General features: G+C 36.5%; 1 protein-coding gene across 2 annotated transcripts in view; it reads left to right on the top strand.

Annotated features, from left to right (window-relative positions):
• Positions 1-21,585, top strand: part of cpa6 (carboxypeptidase A6) — a 31,688-nt gene extending 10,103 nt beyond the window's left edge. Inside the window, exons 3-11 of one of the 2 annotated variants that reach the window (XM_034297874.2) lie at positions 5,009-5,133; positions 8,568-8,682; positions 11,009-11,110; positions 11,193-11,297; positions 14,318-14,428; positions 15,721-15,811; positions 18,848-19,047; positions 19,651-19,735; positions 20,379-21,585. In XM_034297874.2, coding sequence (XP_034153765.2) covers positions 5,009-5,133; positions 8,568-8,682; positions 11,009-11,110; positions 11,193-11,297; positions 14,318-14,428; positions 15,721-15,811; positions 18,848-19,047; positions 19,651-19,735; positions 20,379-20,569 — 1,125 coding nt within the window. In that variant the 3' untranslated portion in view covers positions 20,570-21,585. Of the gene's footprint in view, positions 1-5,008; positions 5,134-8,567; positions 8,683-11,008; positions 11,111-11,192; positions 11,298-14,317; positions 14,429-15,720; positions 15,812-18,844; positions 19,048-19,650; positions 19,736-20,378 lie in introns of both variants that reach the window. The other variant, XM_026938123.3, reaches the window with a different exon arrangement.
• Positions 21,586-21,985: the final 400 nt, after the last annotated feature.

Raw genomic sequence — 21,985 nt, 5'->3', positions numbered from 1 at the left:
ATCATTAAACATGACATCATCTTTCCTTTTGATTATCGTTTACTTGCCACTAACTGCTTCGAAGTCTGTGATTCCATGAATTGTTAAACCCAGTTATTATATCTTGAGATGAAAAGCTCAGTGTTGCAGTTGAAAAGATTTTTTTTTTCCCCACTGGGAAAGTGTCCCTACAAGAAAAAGTGGAGAGCCAATCAGATTGCAGCCTTCAAGATTCTGAAGCTTGTGGCCAGAAAAGTGTAGAAAAGACATCATGTCTTGGCCTATAGGTAGAGCGTCTGAGACTGAAAGTACTTGCCAGGTTGTAATAACATACAGTATGTCTCATATGTTAGGACATGGTTGCATCCATCGTGGACAAAAGACAACTTCAATCATGACGACATCCCTGCAAAATTCACAACACCTTGAGCTCTGAAACTGGGGAGATTTTCCAAACATACATTTTTTTTTTATTTGCTATTTAGGAGATGCTTTTATCCGAAGTGACATCTCTCAGTACATAGTTGAGCAGTTCAGGAGTTAAGGATCTTGCTCAATGTTCTGTGCTACTGGGATCTGATCTCACAACCTTCTGGTCTGTAGTACAAAATCTTAACCACTGAGCTACCACTCCACCATGCTCGTGATTTTTTTTTTTTTTTTTCCAATTTACAAATGTTGTTGTCATTGCATCAGGGGTTGTGGCCTAAGCAGCCATATTATGATCCCTCACTCGCTGTAGAAGTGGTGTTGATTAAACAGACTTCCAGTCTAATGGAGTGACTTCATCATTGAATTGAAAGTGTTTTAACAGTAACTATTGATTGCAGTTAGTTGGTATCTTCATTAAATAAAATGTAAATTACATAGAAAACTAGATCAGTTGGGAGAATTTTGACCCAAGAGAACACCAGATGATGGCAATCAAAACCACGACTCTGCAGAATGGAGATAATTGGGGATGGTGTGTTAATGGTGGAATTGAAACACAGATGGGGGATGTGCAAGTCACTCAGGAGATTCTCCATTTGGGAATAATTATGTTCTGGGTAGAACAGAGAAAACTGCTGTTTTTCATTACAGGATCAACAGCTTGATTGTTCTAGTTTCTATTTTTGTGTGAGAAGACACTGTTGATAGTTGAGCTTTTGTTCAGGTTGAAGGAATTAGTATAAAGTTATATCAAGGTCTAATACAGAAAAACAAATTGCGTTATGTATTTGAAGTGTTAACATATGTCCTTAATACAGAATACTACAACTTTTTATTGTTACTTACTCACGGACTGGACTGATGTCATACTTGCAATCATAACAGCGGTGGTACTTATGTATAAATCACTGAAATCTCAATTTCTGGCAGCTTTTATATGATATAATCGACTCCAGAATTATAGACAACCTACAAAAAAATGGACAAAAATGATCATAAAATAAGCACATATTATTACAGATCATTTCTTTTAAATACTAATAGCACTTTCTTAAATAAATGTCAGTGATATGCCTAAATAATATTTAGAATAAATGCTATCAAATTCATATCCATTGTTAAAAATAGATTGTTTTAATGTACAGAAACTTGCAAGGAAGCAGTTGTGCAAGAATAGATGATAGAAATGTAAATTGAATGCAAATGAGTGTATGGAGTTTAGTGAAATCCTAATGAAAAGGAATTGTACTCCATACGTTGTTTTAAAGCTGGTTCTAATAGTCTAATTTTGTGGTGCTTAATGCTAAGGTTTCTAATGACCTAAAAAACCTTGGAGGAAAAAACTTTTTAGTGTCTCATCTCATCTAAGGTTTCCAAAAGCCGTCCAAATATTTGAAATGTGTACTTGACCCCAAGCCCAAATCAAATCGGTATGCTGTTAGAAGCCACTTCTTCAGGGACGAGTGTGTGTGTGATGTTTACACAGCTGCCTCTGGGTCGTTTCATTTACTTAGAGATGATTCTCTTGGAGCTGCGCTAACACGACACTGTCGGAGAATGAGGCAGTTCATTGAGATTTTTTCTGCTAGGTTTTTTTTTTTCAAGGTTCGAATCAGACATAGCAGCTGCAAAGTCAAACCAGTGAATATCACTAGTTAGGGCTAGATTATTGTGGCAGCTGGACATTGTGGTCAGTGTATCAGATTTGCATTGCCTGTAACAACATGTGAGATTTATTTGCCTAGATGTGTAATTGAGGAGAGGACTGGAGGAAAGGTTGCTTGATTGTGTTGCTCTTAATAAACTGCAAATCATTATTTTTAATGAATCATTTAAATATATTTCGGAAGAAACTTTAGAACCTTTAGAAAGTACATCATTTTGGCAATTGAATACAAAAAAATACACACAAATATTGAAATTTTCCACCCAATCATCATGAGAAAAACTCCTTGTTAAACCTTTGTAAATAATCAGATGTTTTTCGCAAATATGTGTAGCAAGATCAGTGAGAGCCCTAAATAATATTTAGAATAAATGCAAGCAAGTTGCCATGCTTGGAATTTTTTTTTAAATCTGCTCTTAGCATCAGAAAGTCTATTATTGCCTTTACATAAATAAAAGGGTTCAAACTGTAAAGGAGCTCATAATGTTCTGCATGGAAGGTCCAAGATCGATCTACATGTGTTTTTAATCTTGTTACATACTCTTTCTAATGGAAGTTTTGCCAATAAATGTGGAGGTGCCAATAATTTTAAAATTTTTGTTTTGCAGGAAACAAATTGCACTATTAAATTTATTACTACATAAAACTCTTATATTTCTAAAAACAAAAATTGTGTTTAAGTAACATATAGTGCCCCAAAATAGGACAAACAATCCTATGTCCATACTAAAGTCTAAAAGTCTAAAGTCTGCTAGTACTTAAAGTACTAGTGCCGTGTCTCTTCTGACTTGCTGTCATTTCAAAACAAGGAACATAAAACCTATGGTTCTGACAATTTTCCCTTTGTGTCATTTGCAGTTTGATTGCACAATGTATGTTTATCTCGTGTACTTCTCATTTCTCCTCCAAAGGCATTTTGAAAAATGAATGATGGAGAAAGTAATCCACCTCGTTTATGTATTTTTACACCCACTATTGTATTTCTCAATCACTGCTGATGACATGTTATGAAAAATCTGGACCCAAACACCAGGCAATGATCTGTAGACTTAAAGATAAATGTTCATACACAACAAAAGAAGGCGCAACAAAAACAGAGGAATCCTTAAATATCTGAGGTGGGTTTGTTCTCTGAGAAACAGTCAGTGGCAAGCAGGCAAAAGAATAAAAATATGTAAGAAATCCAAGCGACAAGATTGTAACACAAAATCCAAAAAGAGCAAAAGACACCAATTCCAGCAGAAATGCAAATTTGCAGCAACAACAACAACAAAAATTAACTGAAAAACAAAGAAATGAGAGAAAGGCTGAGGGTTATATAATGTACAGTCTGGGCTAGAAAGAAATCAGCCCCAGCCTCGCTTCTTCATACCATTCTGTGTGTTTTTCTTGCGGTCACTAGTGGTCCCGTTGTTCTCAAAAATAATGCTGTGTTCATGGTGTCTTGTAAGTTGTAATGCGCAAGTTATAATAATGTCATTTCCCACCTCAGGATGTTCGACATGCAAAGTGAAAAAACAAAACATGGATACCTCCATGAAAGCACATAAAGCTCATAAAAACCTACTTTAAGTGCACTTTTAGAGTTACAGGACTGAAACTGCAGTACAGCAACAACAGCGCACAATAGCGAGTAGCTTAGCAGTAAGCTAGCCGGCTAACGTTAGTGATAACTCTAATGGGGATGATTGGCTTCTCAAACCAGTGATTAGTATGGTCAAGTACAGTGTCTGTATATTAATTGATCTAAATCCAATACAGCTATAAACTAATTTAAAAGCAGAGAAGGAGCACTTTGCGGTATTCACAGATTTGACGTCACTCCGTAAACAAGGAAGGAACTGGTAGTTGAGTACTGGTCGTAGGAGGGAATTACAAGCTGCAACTTTGTCTCGAACGCAGCACAATCCACTTGTTAACAACAAGTAAATAAAATGGATGCCAAATCTAGCCTTATTTTTGTGCATTTTTTTCCTTGAAATAGAGACAGGGCGTAATCCTGCTAGCTCATTTATACCGTGATGTGATCTACCTGTAAGTGTGGTCCTAGTAGTGATCCAGGACATCCAGTTTAATCCCAGACTGTAGCTGTTTGGGGGACACGATTATAATATCACAAGGAGAACTTTAATTATGCTAGACTTTCTACAGTGTCGAGTGTGTAAAAACAATTCAGCCATTAAAAGGTGAGTGTACAAGCAAACATGCTGCTGTAGTGAAATGGGATGCAGCTGGTGAGTTGTGGGAGAAGTGGGGCCAATTTCATACCACACACACACACACACACACACACACGCACACTACGATGCCTACAAATCGATGGGTATTTCTCTGTGGTAGGCATCCTCTCAGTGCTTTTTGTTTGATTGTTAACAGCTTCAGAGGAAAGTGTTAATACTTTCAGAACATTAAACAGAAGTTCGCCTGTTAACTGTTTCTGTACTGAGCAAAAGTATTGGCCTCCTTCCTGATTTCCAACAGCGCATTTGTCACACTCGGTGACCTTTAATCTTAAACAAAGTGATCCTGAAGAAACAGAATGTTTTCTGCAGTTATTGTTTCCTTTATTTAATGGACACTTTTGAAAAAGATGGGCGATTTGGTCCTGTCTGTGTGTGGGTTTCTAGAGTTCATGTTTGGAGCTGGTTGGTAAGCCAAGGATGATGATCCTGCAGACCTGGAGTTCTACTTCAGGAAGAGAGACATGGAATACTACAGGGGTTCCACCATATGTTTTCAATTTGCTGCGGCTGTGTGGCTTGTTAGCAGTGACATACACACACTCTCTCTCTCTCTCTCTCTCTCTCTCTCTCTCCATTAGTCAGGAATTTGGCCAGCTGATTGTGACATAAAATGAACAGCAATAAAACATGCCTTAATATCAATATCATATTGGTACATGGCTGTGTCTGACTGAATGATGTTGTGCAGGTGGACCTCTGGCAGCCCAGCAGCTCTAACCTTATCCACGAGGGCAAAGCTGTAGACGTCCATGTGGGACGAGACAGGACAGCACGTCTCAAAAATCTGCTTAGACGGGCGCACATTCAGCATGAGTAAGACTTTCCTCTAGCCTTGCTTTTTTAATAACTGTCCTCTAAGGTTGTCTAAGATTATTGCAGGCCCACGATTTGCATGAGTACAAGACTCCGGTCCAAGTAGACATTCATCACTCATTCCACCCATCAATCACTCAGCCGTTGGAATATGTGGAATATTTTTATCTATTTTTTACGCTGCTACTTTTTGGCTAGGCTTCCTTTCATCTTTCATTCAGTTGTTCTCAGAGTGGATCCTGGGAATCCCGGAAGATGTTCAACCACTATCAAATTTGTTAAAATTGTAATATTTAGGTAATATGTAAGTTATTATAGTTAAACACCTAATTGGCTGGTCACTTGAAAGAAACAGTTTAAAATAAATATTCTACTTTCAACACAGTTGCCTTGGTTCTTTGGTTCTGTGGGTTTTGTTTGCTTGGATTATACTTATAAAGTTAATGTTTGTTGTAATCCTAATACAGGCTATAGATTTATAGGTTCCTGGCTGCAAAAAGTCAAAAAAGACCTTTCAGTAGATTTTCAACAAACCATGCATATGACCCTACAATTAGATTATATTTCATAGTTGAATAGTTTTCTTTTAACAAAAATTCTAGCCTATGTGTAGATGAAGTTTGTTCCTATGACATGACATTTACTAAAAAGTAAATCCTTGAGAATTTTATAAATTTTAACAGTTAATATATACAGCTTGAACAAAGTGGTAACTAATGATGAATTAAGGAATTAATATAGAGTTGCATTGATAATTTAAGTGTTAAAAAGAGCTTTGTCTAGGAAAAAGAGCATGCATGGTCATATTATATTCATTCACCTGGCATAGGATTTTATATCCAAATTAAACTGACAAGAGAGTCAGAATTCAATCCGAGCAAAGTGCAGGCGGTCGAGGGTTAATGTGCTTCAAACTATAAAAAATTTACTGTAGATTTTACAGTAATTTACTGGAAACCTGGGTTTCTAATAAAGTATTATAAAAATTTACAGTAAACAACTGTAAAACATATTTACAGTAAAGTACTGTAATATCAGTGTATGTATATCATAGTATAAAACAACACATATTCCATTTTGCTGCAAGATACAGATGAGCTGAAGGATGTTGCTCAAGGATCCAATCAAGGCAGTTTGGTGGTGCTGGGATTTGAACACATGACCTTCTCATCTGTAACTCAGAGCCATAACCACTGAGTTACCACAACTAGCTTGCACTGATTCATTGCAATGGTATTGTGGTGTAGTAGTGGCTTAGTGGTTAAGGCTTTGTGTTGCAGCTCAGAAGGTTATATGTTCAAATCCCAGTACTGCCAGGCTCTCATGGTTGGGCAAGACCTCTAATCTTCAACTCAGTTGTATCCTGCATCAACCAAATGAGCAAATGTGCTGGGTTATGTGTCATTTTATACAGCATTAAGATATTACAGTACTTTACTGTAAATATATTTTACAGTTGTTTACTTTAAATTTTATGGTATTTTACTGGCAACTCAAATTGCCAGTAAATTACTGTAAAATTTACATCAACATATTACAGTGCACTAGCACAAAAATTTGTTCTAAACTACTTCTAGATTCTTTTAGATATCAGAATTCCAAAGAGTTTACATACACCAAGTTGACTATCTTTAAACAGTATGCAAGATTCCAGAAATTAATGTGGTGACTTTTAGAAGCTTCTGATTGGCCAAGTGTCATAAATAGGAGTTAATTTTTTGAGCACACATGTGGCTATAATAGGGCCGTTCCTTTAGAGACAGTAGTGCCTTTTTGCCCTTGACACCATGGGAAAATCCACGCAACTCAGCCACGATCTCAAAAAAAAAAAAAAAAAAACATTGTGGACCTCCACAAGTCTGATTCCTCATTAGGAGCAATTTCCAAACAACCGAAGGTACCACAAGCATCTGTATAAATAGTTGTATGCAAAAATAAAAAATCTTGGGACCAGACAGTGACTGCATCATTGAGGCCCAAATGAACTCTGAGTCTGACCTGAATCCCATGGAAAATTTTTGGACTGAACTGAAAAAGCGAGTTTGAGCAAGAAGGCCAACAAACCTGACTGAGTTACACCAGTTCTGTCTGGAGGAATGGGCAAAAAAATCCAGCATCGTATTGTGAGAAGCTTGTGGAAGGCTACCCCAAGAGTTTGATTCAAGTTTGAGCAATTAAATGGCAATGCCACGAAATACTAACAAAGTATCTGTACATTTTTGACCCACTAAAAATTTTACATAGTAAATTAAAGCTGAAGTAAATCTGTCACTTTATTCGCTACTATTTTGAAACGTCGTCTTATGGAAATTAAGTAGATGCTTTAATTGACTTAACACAGGATGTTAAAGTGAAATGTGTGGAGGTGTGAAAAATTGAGTTTGTATGTCTTTAGCCTTGATGTATGTAAACTTTAGGCCTCAACTTTTGGCCTAATCATCTCAAAGATGATTTGATTAATGCAGAAGATGCTTTTTGGTGTTTATGAGCCGGGATAACGTTGACTAGATAAAAGATACTAGTTTACTATGATTACACAGATGTGGGTAAAGAATGGATAGAATACAAGTGTGCTGCTATAAGGAAATCTGCAATACTGTGTGAGATAACATTTTATTTATTAAATTGTGTCATCACTATATATCACAATTGTACCATTCCATTTAATGCACTCTGAATTGCATTCAGCTGCTATTTCTGCCGCCACAGCAACATAAATTACAACCGAGTCTAAACATTTCTGTTTAAGATCCAATATTTGGGTATTAGGATGGTCACTATGTTGTGTGTTGTGTTGCCTGTGATGTGCATGTTGCAAGCTGTGCTGAATGTCTCATGTTGTGATCAAACACCAACAAAAAATTCATGTAATACATGTAAATGTATATGGCGAATAAAAATGAGTCTGATTCTGATTAAAACCTTTCACCTTGGAAGTGTTTTTAAAAGAGCAAATGTGCCAGGATAAAATTAGAGTAAGGTGTTAGATTTGCTCAACTAAATTCTGAAAATGTAAAGATGTAATTCAATAAAAATGGAAAAACATACATATTACTGAGTAGTATGCTTTTTTATTCATCACCGTATTTGGAGGTTGTACCTGTGTCCCTAAACACAGCTACTTTTTATCTCTATTTAAGATTTTCCACTTCAGTTAATGTTACATAAACATCTCTTAGTCATTGCTTTTGATTCATGAGTCTGTGACCTTCTGTAGAGAACATACTGTACGCTGTACTCCAGCTTCTGAGTCAGCCTGATTTCCCATATTGTAGCAAATATAGTGCGTGCAATTTCCTCAGGCATTGGCTTATTCCTTTTGCTTTAAACATGTATAAAAGAGGTATAGTTCTTGAACACTGATGTAAAGCACCAGACTGTGTGAAGGGTTTTTTGGTGACTCACTCCACTCTGCCCCCTGCTGTTTCCAACAGACTGCTTATTACTGATGTACAGAGGGAAATGGAGAAACAGACGGGGTATCGGTCAAACAGAAAGCGCCGATCAGTGTTCCAGTACGATTATGAAGTGTATCATCCTCTGGAGGAGGTGAGTAACAAAGCTAAGCGGTTCATATAAGATGTGAGTCAGTGGTTATTTAGTTCTTCTGTGTTTTTTCGAGAAAATAAGTGACTAGTATAATCCTGAAGATAAATGATCACAGGGTCTTTCAGTTTGAATGATTCAACATGCCAGCAGGGTGTCCAAATCCATACTGAGAAGCAACGATAAGACAGAATTTCAAACCAATTATAAACATGAACCAGGGTGAGAAGCATGCTACGAATCAGTCCACATCTTCAGAATCAACCACCTCGAATGAAAGATCTCTCCAGGGTTCCATTTTTCCATCAGCCTTTTCTCCTAGACTGTGAGGTTTCTATCTCAGCAACACTAACCTTCATTATAATCTAACTACATCAGTGGTTCTCAAATTGGAGTCCAGGGACCCCCGGTGGTCCATGAAGCATGTTTATGATTTTTTTTAAAATTGAGTTACAGTGCTGGAAATCACAACCCATCATTATGAAAATGATTATATTTATTATTGAAGACCTAGAGCTATTAGTCCATTTACCTGAACACTTTAATAACGCATATATAATAACCTCAATAACACAAAAAAAACCCAAGTCAGCCTATAAATAATGACAACTTCAACCTCAGGATTAAAAATCTCCAATAAACAGACAGAATCTTACTGTACAAATATAAAAAATGAGCTTAATATTTGAATAGTTCAAATATTTTATGTATATAAATAAAATGTTATTAGGAACACCTGTGCACCTACACATTCATGCAATTATCCAATCAGCCAATCATGTAGCAGCAGTATAATGCATAAAATCATGCAGAAACAGGGCAAGAGCTTCAGTTAACGCTCACATCAAACATCAGAATGGTGGAAAAATGTGATCTCAGTGACTTGGAGTGTAGTGTGTTTGTTGGGTTGGTTTTGAGTATTTCAGAAACTCCTGATCTCCTGGGATTTTTATGCACAACAATCTCTAGAGTTTATACAGCAGTAGTTCTCAGTGAGGTCAAAAGACAATGGTCAGACTGGTTTAAGCTGACAGAAAGGCTATGGTAACTCAAATAACCACTCTTTACAACCGTGGTGAGCAGAAAAGCATCTCAGAATGCACAACACATCAAACTTTATATTTATACAGTAGAAGAGCACGTCAGGTTTCACTCCTGTCAGCCAAGAACAGGAGTCTGAGGCTACAGTGTGCACCGGATCAACGAAACTGGACAGGTGAGGATTGGAAAAAGAGCAGGCGATGTTTTTTTTTTCAATCTTCATCCATCATTCCATCTTCGACCAGACGGTTTGGGAACAACAACCATGCCCCACGTTTGATGCGAATATCTGTATCTGCATGATTTTATGCATCACACTGCTGCCACATGATTGGCTGATTGGAACCATCACTCAAATAATTTATAATATAATTTATATAATTTTATATTATGTAGTAATTTATATAATTAATTTATATAATTATATATTATATAATAATTTATATAATATTTAGATATATAAATGTCATGCTGTGTTCTGAAGCTATTACAGATGAGAATTCATAACAATTTCATCATATATTAATCATATATTTAATCATATATTCATTTAAATTTATATATTATATTATAATTTATATAATTTTATATTTCCACCACACACTCTCTCACACAGAGTTTCTTTCAGCCTTAGATGAACTTGCTCATACACAAATCACTTTGCATTTGAGACCATACACTCCATGTGCTGATGAATGAGGCTCCATTTAGCTTTGACAAGGAGCGGGTAATAACACATCTCACACATATCTTGTTATCAGGAACATTCTGTCATTGTCTTGACATGAACCACACTAGATTCCTCAATGCGTTAAATAAATAATGGCGGCTTGTTAGCAGGAATGATCATAAGGTATTGAGATTATTGAACTGAGAAAGAAGAAGGGCTCATTAACTATTAATGGATACAAATACATGCTGTTCTTTAACATATATATATAAAATGATTGTAAGTGTTAGAAAAATGCTGTGGTATAAGAGGAATAAAACACTTTGGGACCTGCTATATAGGAAAATAATCCACATCGGGTTGGTAACATAAATTTGCTTTGCGTCTGCCCACATCCCTTGTTGATTATATTCCCATAACAACATGCCGTGAAATGTTTTATTCTTTATATACAGGATTACTCATTATAGATGTGTTTATATGTGAACTATCTTCATTTAAAGAGCAATTTGGCATTTAGCAGGTACAAAGACACGAGAGTTACTGTGGTAGCTATAATGGACTTGACATAAATTCTATGTTTGGGACAAAACCCATATTTCCATTTTTACTTTACAGATCCAGAGTTGGATGTTTGAAATGAACCGGACACACCCACACCTGGTGGACCTGTTTTCTATTGGACGGTCCTACGAAGGACGGCCTCTTTATGTGCTCCAGGTATGGAAGCGGTGCCAAACATAACGTTGCTCACCTGATAAGCATCCGCTTTATTGATATCACCGATCTCCTCTCATGTCAGTTAGGAAACCGAGTTCGGACCAGTAAGAAGGCCGTGTGGATGGACTGCGGTGTTCATGCGCGGGAATGGATCGGCCCTGCCTTCTGTCAGTGGTTTGTGAAGGAAGTAAGTGTTTTACTATCTTGGTTTGCACAGTTTCCGTCATTAGGCTCTTGCATTGAAACTCTTCTGCCTCAGGGTTTGTTTATAAATTTTAAGGAAAGTATGCACATGATTATATTAAGAAGGACTCAAAAGAAAATGACAGTTATGTGTTACTGTTGTGTTGAATACTAAAGAAAAACAGCAAGATGACATCATCCAAAATCATTATTTACACCCAAACTTTATTACAACTTCCCTTCACTGAAATGAAGAGGCCCAAACCTGTTCCAGCATGACAATGCCCCTTTGCACAAAATGAGCTCCATGAAGACGTGGTTTGCCAAGGTTGATGTGGAAGAACTCGAGTGTCCTGCACAGAGCCCTGACCTCAACCCCAGGCCTCCTCAGTAAGATCAGTGCCTGACCTCAATAATGCTTTTGTGGCTAAATGAACAAAAATCCCCACAGGCACACTCCAAAATCCAGTGGAAAGCCTTCTCAGAAGAGTGGAGCTTATTATAACAGCAGAGGGGACTTAATCTGGAATGGGATGTTCGAGAGTACATATGGATGTCCGGTTTCCCCAACATTTGGCCATATGTCATGTCTTCATTATTATTCTAAAATAGTAGAAAATACCACAAATAAAGAAAACCCCTTCTATAATCTCATCTCCTGAAGCAAAACTGACTGGAGGGCCAAGAGAGTGCCACGCTGAATAAAATCCACTCCACACCATTAGTTTCACTTCAAATCGGCTTAGACGGCCCTGAAGCTCCAGGCTGCTAAAACTATAAAGCCATATTCTCTCAGGCTTCAGAGTTAGAGATTGACAGGAGCTGTGCAGCTGGCCCTTGTGACGCTGATCTGAAAGGAGATGTTTCTTTCAAAATCCTTTTCAAAAGCAGACTTAAATGTGCAAAATTATCTGATTTAATAGAAAAGATTAGATAAGACTTTAAAGCAAGGATGTTTGATTTAATGCTCATAGCTAGGACCTTAACCCTTTTCATCACTTGTCACAACATAATAGAATTGTTCTCAATATAATTGGGTATAACTGTATAATCAGCTTATACTTCTCAACTTCCATCATGCCTTACTTCTGGAATTTTAAAATGTGTCCTTAAAGAGTGAGAGCAGTAAGAATGATAACACATAATGCATAAAGCATCAATAAGCAAGGAGTAAAACATAAAGGGATGTGCTATTATAGGAAAACTATCAACGACAGGCTGTGATGTGGCCAGATGTGAAGTGGAGGTACTGTTACCACCAAAAAGTTGATTATTTTCCTATAACAGCATGTCTCATAGTGTGTCACTGCAGCAATTTGCTCTTAACAATTTTTATTTTATTTACGAGAGAATGATGTCATCATTTTTATCCATTTATACTTACATTTAATGTTGTGGAACATCCACAAAACAAGTTAGTTCCATGTTGATCATTACATAGACATGATAGTTAGAGAATTTTAAATGAAATAATACAACTGATTTGCTTTCAGATTTAAACAGATGGTGTGTGTCAGTGAGACAGATCACTGTTGAAGAGAGAAGAATTAAAAGAAGGGAAATTATTATTTTTAAATATGTAAACAAACTGTGCATGAACATGATATTTGCATTTATTTTCTTTCTTTTGGTCTGAGAATTTCTCAAGGAGCTAATTTTTTAAAAATGTTATATTCTGATAACTGATGAAAAATGTCTTGATGCATGTTTTTTAGTACCTTTGTTATGCCACAGTGTGGCAGAGCATCGACACTCGACACAACAGATCTGCCTCGATCTCGATGTCTCTCCCTGAATCGCACTTCTGGAAGCACTTTAGCTTTCTTCTCATATATATATGATCATATTTATCACTTATTTATGATATAATGAATGCAATACAGATGTACAATAAGCAGGGAAGCATTGTGTTTCAACATCATTTTTAACCCACAGTTTCTGGAGCTTACAGTGCTTGGAACCGGTTAGAACGTTCATTCTACAACCTTTCTGAAATGTAACTTTTTTTGTCTACCTGCTTACATTGTGTGAGCAATGATCTAACAATATTGTGATTCACTCCATTATTATAGTATATATTGCAGAACTAAGCAAGCTCATTACAACCTGTCAAAGTCATGAGTGAACTCATTGAAAACGCTCGCTTCACATTTCTCTCATGTATATTGTATAATGTTTATTCCTATTCTCAAGTGAAGTTTGTAAGAAGCCCTTGGAGTGTCGAGGGGAATTTGTGATCAGTACCTTCCTTTTTTAAAACAGAAAAAAAAATGAAGAAGAAGCTCTCTATATACTGGATTTTGTTAAAGTGAAACAACAGTGACCTCTCATTACTTTATTCTGCCAGCTTATTAACCAGGTTCCTAGACATTAAATTAAAGTATCATTAAAATAAGATTTTTTTAAGGCAATATGTTTTTTTTTTCTTTGCTGGTGCTTTATTATTAACCTTTATATTAACAAGCCAGCAATTTAGCAGACCAATAGGATTTTGAGTTGTTTGAAAATAGACTGTACCAAACAAATCACTTTAAATACATTCTTCTTGCCATCAAGGTCAGAGATTTTCCTGTTGAAAAAGTCCTTCTCGGGTTTAAAGATTAGAATCTAATCAGAGTTTGCTATTGTTATAAAAATACAGGCGATGCCTGCCATATCTCAGATTCAGAACAGTGTTTAAAATATGTTCGTACTAGAACGCACATATAAAGCAGAGACATGCAAGACGGTTGATGATCAGATTAACTGAAATATGCCACTCATCCTGCAGTGAAAGTCGGATAAACCACAATACATAAACATGAAATGGCCTTCACAATTAGAACACTAAAAAAGGTCACAGTCTTGCGTCAGAGTATTTACTTTTCTGGCTCAGCAGTCGACAATGTTTGACCTTGTGCAGTTATTACAGCACTGTGGCCCTGTCTCTGGAGGAGATTAGACTTCTTTTTGCTTATTTATTCGTGTGTGTGTGTGTGTGTGTGTATGTGTGGGTTTGACACCTCCCTCCGTCTCTGTGTACAGGCTTTGAACTCCTATCAGCACGACTCCAGCATGAGGCGACTGCTAAAGCAGCTGAACTTCTACATCATGCCCGTCTTCAACGTGGATGGATATCACTACAGCTGGAAAAGTGTACTTTCACTCTCCTGGTTCATTTTCGCAGTGCTGTGATGATTAGGCAACTAGCATAGTCTTTTTAATAAATTTAGGAAAAATTTAGATTTAGCTCAAAATGATTGGTTCCTGAAACGTTCTGAGAATAGAATGTTCTTTTTTAGTTTTAATTTGGTTTTTGAGGAAAATTGTCTTTACAGGAATATAATGTTTGCATTTGGTAGTGCATTATGATTTAGAATGTTCCACTAATTTTCCCATAGCCTTAATAATTAATAATAATAATAAGTTTAATTTATGTAGCGCCTTTCTCATATCCAAGGTCCTGAACAACCAGAAAACACACACAAAAAAAATTCAATAATTACATAATTCAAGTCTCTCGGGGACCCGTGATGATTCAGAAAACATTTCCCTAATAGTCTGGTAACCTTGAAATTATTTGAACATCCTGGGATCTTTGCACTATCCAGGAATGGTTCAGAGACCTCCTGATGTTCCTGTAACTTTTTAATCTTCCAGGAACCTTGTAGTATATTGTGATGGTCTGGAGAACGTTCCTCTAAAGTTCTGGTAACCTTTAAATTGTTCGAACCTCTTGGGAACCTTCCCAAGGGAATGCTCCCTTAACATTCGCATTACTTATAAATAACTCAAACCTCTTGGGAACCTTGCAGTAACCCATGATGGTTTGGAGAACGTTTCCCTAATGTTCAGGTAAATTTTAAATTATATGAACCTCTTGGGAACTTTGCACCAACCTGGGATGTTTGGAGAATGTTCCATTAACATTCCCATAACCTTTAAATAAGTCAAACCTCTTGGGAACCTTTCGGTAACCTGTGATGGTTGGAGAACGTTCCCCTAACATTCTGGCAACCCTTATTTGAACTTTTTGCGAACCTTGCGGTAACCTAGGATGGGTTGGAGAACATTCTGCTAACGTTCTCAAAACTTGTACATAATTCAAACCTCTCAGGAACTTTGTGGTAACCCAAAATAGCACTCTGGTAACCTTTAAATTATTTGAACCTCTCAGGAACATTGCACTAACCCTGAGAACGTTCTCCTACTGTTCCTGTTATGCGTGTGTCTAACAAAAAAAAAAAAAAAACGGATGGGTAGATTGCATAATAATAATAATAATAATAATAACAACAATAATAATAATAATAAGTTGCTGACCAAAATAGAACCTACCCAAAATGTTATGAAATGGTTCCCAGAAAACATAACCAAATGCTAATGTTCTGTGTTTGCTGGGTTCATATTACATACTTATGAAATGTGTGTTTTTTTTTCTCTTAAAGGATCGCTTTTGGAGGAAAACCCGATCCAAAAAAGCCAAGTACCACTGCCGTGGTGTCGATGCCAACCGAAACTTTAAAGTGAAGTGGTGCGGTAAGTTGATAGTGACATCTTCCTGACCTGAAAACTTGATAAACAAATATTATTTATTTATCAAAGAATGCAAAATATAACAATACAGTGACATGTAGAGCAAATTTAATCCTTGGCTTAAAGATGCACACATGAATCTGGTCACATTGTTCCATATAACATATGATTCTGGGACACAGACCTCAGTTATGGTAATGTGTGGGCAAAGAGGGTGAATAATAAGCAGCCACATTCCCTGGATTTGGAATCTGAGCCAAAAAACTGGCTCAAAAGCAATCAACCATATCTAATGCATGTGCACAATTTTTTTTTTTGGCTGTAGATATTGGGATGCAGTCTCATCAGGGTTTAGCCTTGTTCTGGCAAACAAATTCAGACCAGTTTATGAGTTCAATCTTTGCAAAAGAAGTATAACAAAATTACCACGAGCTACAGAACTTCTAAGAAGGAAAACCAGAAAGTGCCTAATAAGGACAATTCAAAATATTTTTATGAGGAAAGCAGTATTTTAGAAGACAGAGTGACGACTGAACAGAATCAAACGGCGCCGTGGGCAGATCACAGCCCACAGATAACGTGCCTGAGTTGATACGGAAATTTGGAATAGGGATCTATGGAATATATGGAATTTAAAATGGGCATAAAGGGGAATATGGACCTATTTGATTTGCAAGTCTTTGAGTGACTTCAAGAAGGTCATTGGCTTTTGTACATGGATATGTATTTGCACAGATTTCTGTTAGCCAGCTAGTGAACACGGGCTAATCATAAATGCTAGCTAGCTCTTTTAAGTCATAATCACTATGGCTAACATAAGCTAACCTGACAGGATTTTGAAAAGGAAGATTTATTAAGTCATAATCATAAATGCTAGTTCTTTAAAGTCATAACTACAATCCTAGCTCTATGGCTAACAGAATCTAACCTAACAGGATTTCTGAGATGATTTTAAGTCATAATCATGATGCTAGTTCTATGACTAATATGGATGCCTGGCTAACATAAGCTAACCTGACTGGATTTCTGAGAGTATTTTAAGTCGTAATCATAAATGCTAGTTCTTTTAAGTCATAATCTCGATGCTAGCCCTATGGCATAATCTTGATGCTAGCTCTACAAGCTAACCTAACCTAAATGTTCGTAATCTTCACTGCTAATACTCGTTGGCTAGCTATTATAAGCTAATATTGAAGCATGGGCTCCTTGAGCTGAGAGGATTTTCAATTAGAATTGTAATTGTTAAAAATCTGCACTGATAATGCTATCTCTGTGCCTAACATTTAAGCTAACCCGACAGGATTTCTAAAGGTGTTTTAATCACATTCATAAATCTTCACTGTAATAATATCAAAATAATATATGTTCCAATCAAGATGTCTTGATTATTACATCATAATATACTAAACATTTTTATATTAATGTTCCTCATTGTTATTTCTAGCCATGCCTATGTCAAAAATGTCTTCAGCCTTTTATCTCAAAGGAACTAGCCATACATTGTCCATATATGTATTCATCGCTATTTCTTCAATTCTAAGATTAGTATCGTGATGCTTGACATTTTCTTTGGCTTTAGATTATATATGCACAGGTTGTAAATACCTAGATCTCCTTTATGAGACTCACAGGAAATACACACTGCAAAAAAAAAAAACAAAAAAACTTGGCCTTGCTTTACACAGCGTGTTAATTACTGGTTGAGCGGACTGTATATGCTCATTATGAGCTCTGCCTACGTTTGCTGATGATACAGGCAAATCAGACCCACACTAAATTTACCCACTGAGGTCAGGACTTCGGTTGAAACAACTCTGTGAGGGAATTAATTATCTCAGCGGAGCGGACACAGTAAATTGTTAGCGGTTTTATCTTCAGGGGTTCATCCTGAACATGTAATTCAAAAACCTTAAAATAGTCTGTATAGAATCATTCCCAGGAATCAAATCATCTTTACATTATTATTCTCGTTATCAAAATTCCTCTCATGTATGAATCCTAATTGAATATTCATATATAAACTGCACCATGTTCTTTCACTACACCAAATAGTTAGCTAGCTAGAAAAATAGCTTGGATTTGTCACATGTAAACACAAATCATATTTCAGTCTCGATTTGCAATGTCATATTAGAAATTTATTTGACATCCAATATTTTGTCACAAATATTAGTTAAGTTAGCTAGCTGGCTAGCTGCGTAGAAGTATATTTTCTCACAGTTGTCATAGGTGGACACAAGTTGGTTTTTAGTATTGATTTGTATTGTGACATGCAATTTTGCAACCGGGGTAACGATACAAACTCCACAATGATCAGATGACCACCTTTTACTAGCTTCCCATATTGACAATTATTTATTTACAGCTAATATAAATACACAACACAACCAGTGTAGCCAACAGTAATCGACAAACCCGTGCTAGCTAGCAGATTATATGTATGTGCTGATTTTCTCTCAGATAATGTTATATTAGCAATCTAATATAACTAATTCGTTTGGTAATCTACGAACACAAATATAATTTGTAAACAGTAAAGAAAGAGTTAGCCAATCAGCTAACTGCTTAAAGTCTCAGCTCATGCAATTATTCGTTTTAAAGCATTATTCAGTAACTCCAACAGTAATTGATTCAAAAACTAAAGAAGAAATGTTGTAATTATGGACATTAGGTGTACTCGTCAGAGGTTAATAAAGTAAAACCATGGTAGCGCATGTTTTCTAACATTCCTGTAAAATTCTGTGGGCCAGAATTTATAGTTAATTTATAGTTCCTACCTCTCACTTCATGGAAGGACACACACACATACACCCACCCACACCCACACACACACACACACACACACACAATTTCTGCCTCAATGAAGGCCACTGTAAATGCAGTGCTGGTCATAACTGATATTGAAATAGAGCTGGCACAAAGGCTTGAGGTGAGTCAGCAAAAAACTATGTGATAATCGTCCTTGAATTCCAAAACAGAGACAGAAAAACGATTGAAAGCCCTCCTGATATCACATTTTCTTTGTGCCTCACGCAGAAGAAGGCGCCTCCACACACCCTTGTGACGACACCTACTGTGGCCCGTTCCCCGAGTCCGAGCCCGAGGTGAAGGCCGTCTCCAGGTTCCTGCGCAAGCACAAGAAACACATGAGGGCTTATATATCCATCCACGCCTACGCTCAGATGCTCCTCTATCCTTACTCCTACAAATATGGCACCATCCCTAATTTTGACTGTGTGGTGAGTGAAAATATCTGCAGGTCTGCTTTTAAGGGTTTGTCATTTATTCATGATGAAGATGAATGGGTTTCTTCTTGCTCTTAAAGGAAAGTTGTTAAAGATAAAGTGGATTCACAAGCAAGCATCCAAATCGATCCTTGATATTTTATATGATAGGAAAATGGAAGATATTTTGTCTGCATGTGCTTTTTTTTAAGGTTTTATATAATAACAAGCTACAACACAATATTTTTTACCATATTTGAGACAAGGACTAGCATGTTTTCCTTAAATTTAATCGATTACTCTATTGCAAATTTTTTTCAATACTAAATTTACAAAGTACTACATTTAGACCTACAATATTTAATTTTTTAAGAATATGCTCATTTGCAGTTTTTCAGTTAGGGGTGGAGCTTATTTCTGGGCTGGAAAAAATATAAGCACAAGCCTGAATTATTGAAACCAGCAATTCTGTTGACAGTAATGAGAATCACAGTTTTTTTTAATGTGTCGCTGAAATGATACGATTGTTACAAATTTAGAAACACTTTTAAATGTTACAAACAGCACCTTTAAAATGATCTGTCTATGAAGCTTTATAAGTGCCATAATTGTCCACAGGAAACAGCAGCTCAGAGTGCTGTGAGTGCCCTTTACTCCGCATACGGAGTCAGATACAGATACGGCCCTGCCTCCACCACACTGTGTGAGTATTACTTGAAGCATTTTCCTGACATGACATTAATGAGTTCAACTCACATTGCATGTCTGAATCATCAGCCACATTTATAAAAACACAAGGACTCGCGTTACTAAACCATCAGCTGTCTTAAGAAATGCCTTAAATGCTAGAACTGGTCAAGGTAGCAAAAAGCATCTAGTTAGTTTACAGATGATTATAATGTAGTTATATATACAGTATGTTTGTTTATACCACAGTGCTGTTGAATTCTCAACTCTGATTGGTCAGAAGGTGTTGATTCATTTTCTATACCAGTAGTTCTGCTAGTCAGAAGGCAGGGCAAGGGTCAGATACCCGAATAGCAAACACATTACAAAGGCTCAAAACTTAGATGAAGCAAAAGTAACGGCAAGACTTCGCGGTATGTGCACAATTGCATGTGCTTTATAGGGTCTGTGAACAGGAAGTGATGAGGCAATGGTGGAAGTGCCCTAGTATTGAAGGGAGGCACAGAGGTGTAATTTCCCTTAGAAACTGTCTAATTAGTCTTTGTGTCCGTATAGATTTTCTCAACACTTTGTATTACTTTACATTTATTCAGCATTTTGCTATTTGGCTTCCTGATACGAATGGCAAAAATGATGAATCTATTTGTTTGTATTTGCAGACGTAAGCTCAGGAAGCTCTATCGACTGGGCCTACAAGAATGGCATCCCCTATGCTTTCGCCTTCGAGCTGCGTGATACAGGTCATTACGGTTTCCTCTTGCCAGAGGCCCTGATTGGTCCCACCTGCACCGAGACTATGAGGGCAGTAAGGGCCATCGCCTCGGGCCTGCTGAAGAAATGCGCCGGATGAAGAAATATCACTCTGCTCCTCTCTCTCTCTCTCTGTCTCTTTCTCTATCCTTCCCTGTGTGCCCCGAGCTCCAGCTCTGAGCGCTAACCTGTGCATGCTGGCTGTTTCCACCATGCCAAAATATGCTACGTGTATGTCCAGGAAAGCTGACGCTGGAATAATGCGCTGGAGATTTGGCTGGAGAACTTAATGTTGCTTTGCAAAAAAAAAAACAAACCTGTATACTTAATAATTTCTATCATGCAGCGATTTTAGTGCCTGTACCTCATCATCAGTTGTCAGCGAAATGTAATGTTGCCTTAAATCGATGCACTTTTTGAGAAGTGTCTCTGTTTGTGAAACCTAGTACAGCTGTCGAGACAAAACCAGACCACTTTGAGCACTTGCCAAAATAAGAACCTCACGTCAATACAGTATGTAAGAACACAGACCAAAGAGTGTAAATATTGTATACTTGTTTTCTATATACATATATTTTTTATAATCTCTGGATGTCTATGTAACAGAACTAAATCTAGACTGTAGCTGGGTTTAATGTGAAATAAGCTGAAATGATCCTTATTGTATTACAGTTATGTGATATGTAATAAATGTGTATTATACTATATACTATAACTTTTTGGTTAGATTTTCTTTTTAAAAAAACTAGCCTTAATGATATTTTTACAGGGTACTTAAGCAGAGGTGAGAAGTGACAAAAGTAGAATTACTTTTGTTACTGTACTTAATAATAACATTAACGTTAGCTAACGTTACTTAATAATAACTTACTGTACTTAATAATAATAATAATGCTATAAAATTTTGTTTATTTTTGGTTTTCGTTTTCATTCCTGTTCGGCTCATTTCGATTTCTAATCCCTGATTTAAATTCCTAATTTTAACAGATGTAAGAGCAAGAATGAGACCCAATCACTTGTATTGTAACAGCCAGCTATTAGCATTCAAATAGTTTATATGGTTATTATCATCCTAGCTAAGATTTAAGGAATTAGCAATAAAGCTGTTGTTCGTTACCCTTAGATTTTTTGTTTTTTTTAATTCAAAATTCCTTGGCGAAAGGGGCACTTACTAACTGTGACTTTGATACTTGACTAAAGAGTTTATACTTTTATACTTTACCTTGAGTGAGGAATTTAAAGCTGCAACTATCACACTATTTATTTAAATGAATACTATATAGAGATCTATTCTATTTATTCTATCTATCTATATCTATGTGTGTGTGTGTGTGTGTTCATATCCCTTTTTATATTTTCAAGTATCATTTGCAGAGATGTCATACATTACATACATATTACAAACATTTAGCCTAATATGCTCAAGGTTTTGCTGCAGCATTGCAGTTTTGCAGAAGTTACAGTATAATGACTTATTTAATCAGGCTGTTGCTGGATTGTGTAATAAATCTGAACG

The sequence above is a fragment of the Pangasianodon hypophthalmus genome, chromosome 22 (assembly GCF_027358585.1).
Source record: "Pangasianodon hypophthalmus isolate fPanHyp1 chromosome 22, fPanHyp1.pri, whole genome shotgun sequence".
Classification (NCBI taxonomy): Eukaryota; Metazoa; Chordata; class Actinopteri; order Siluriformes; family Pangasiidae; genus Pangasianodon; species Pangasianodon hypophthalmus.
This window is presented reverse-complemented; position numbering and strand designations above follow the sequence as displayed.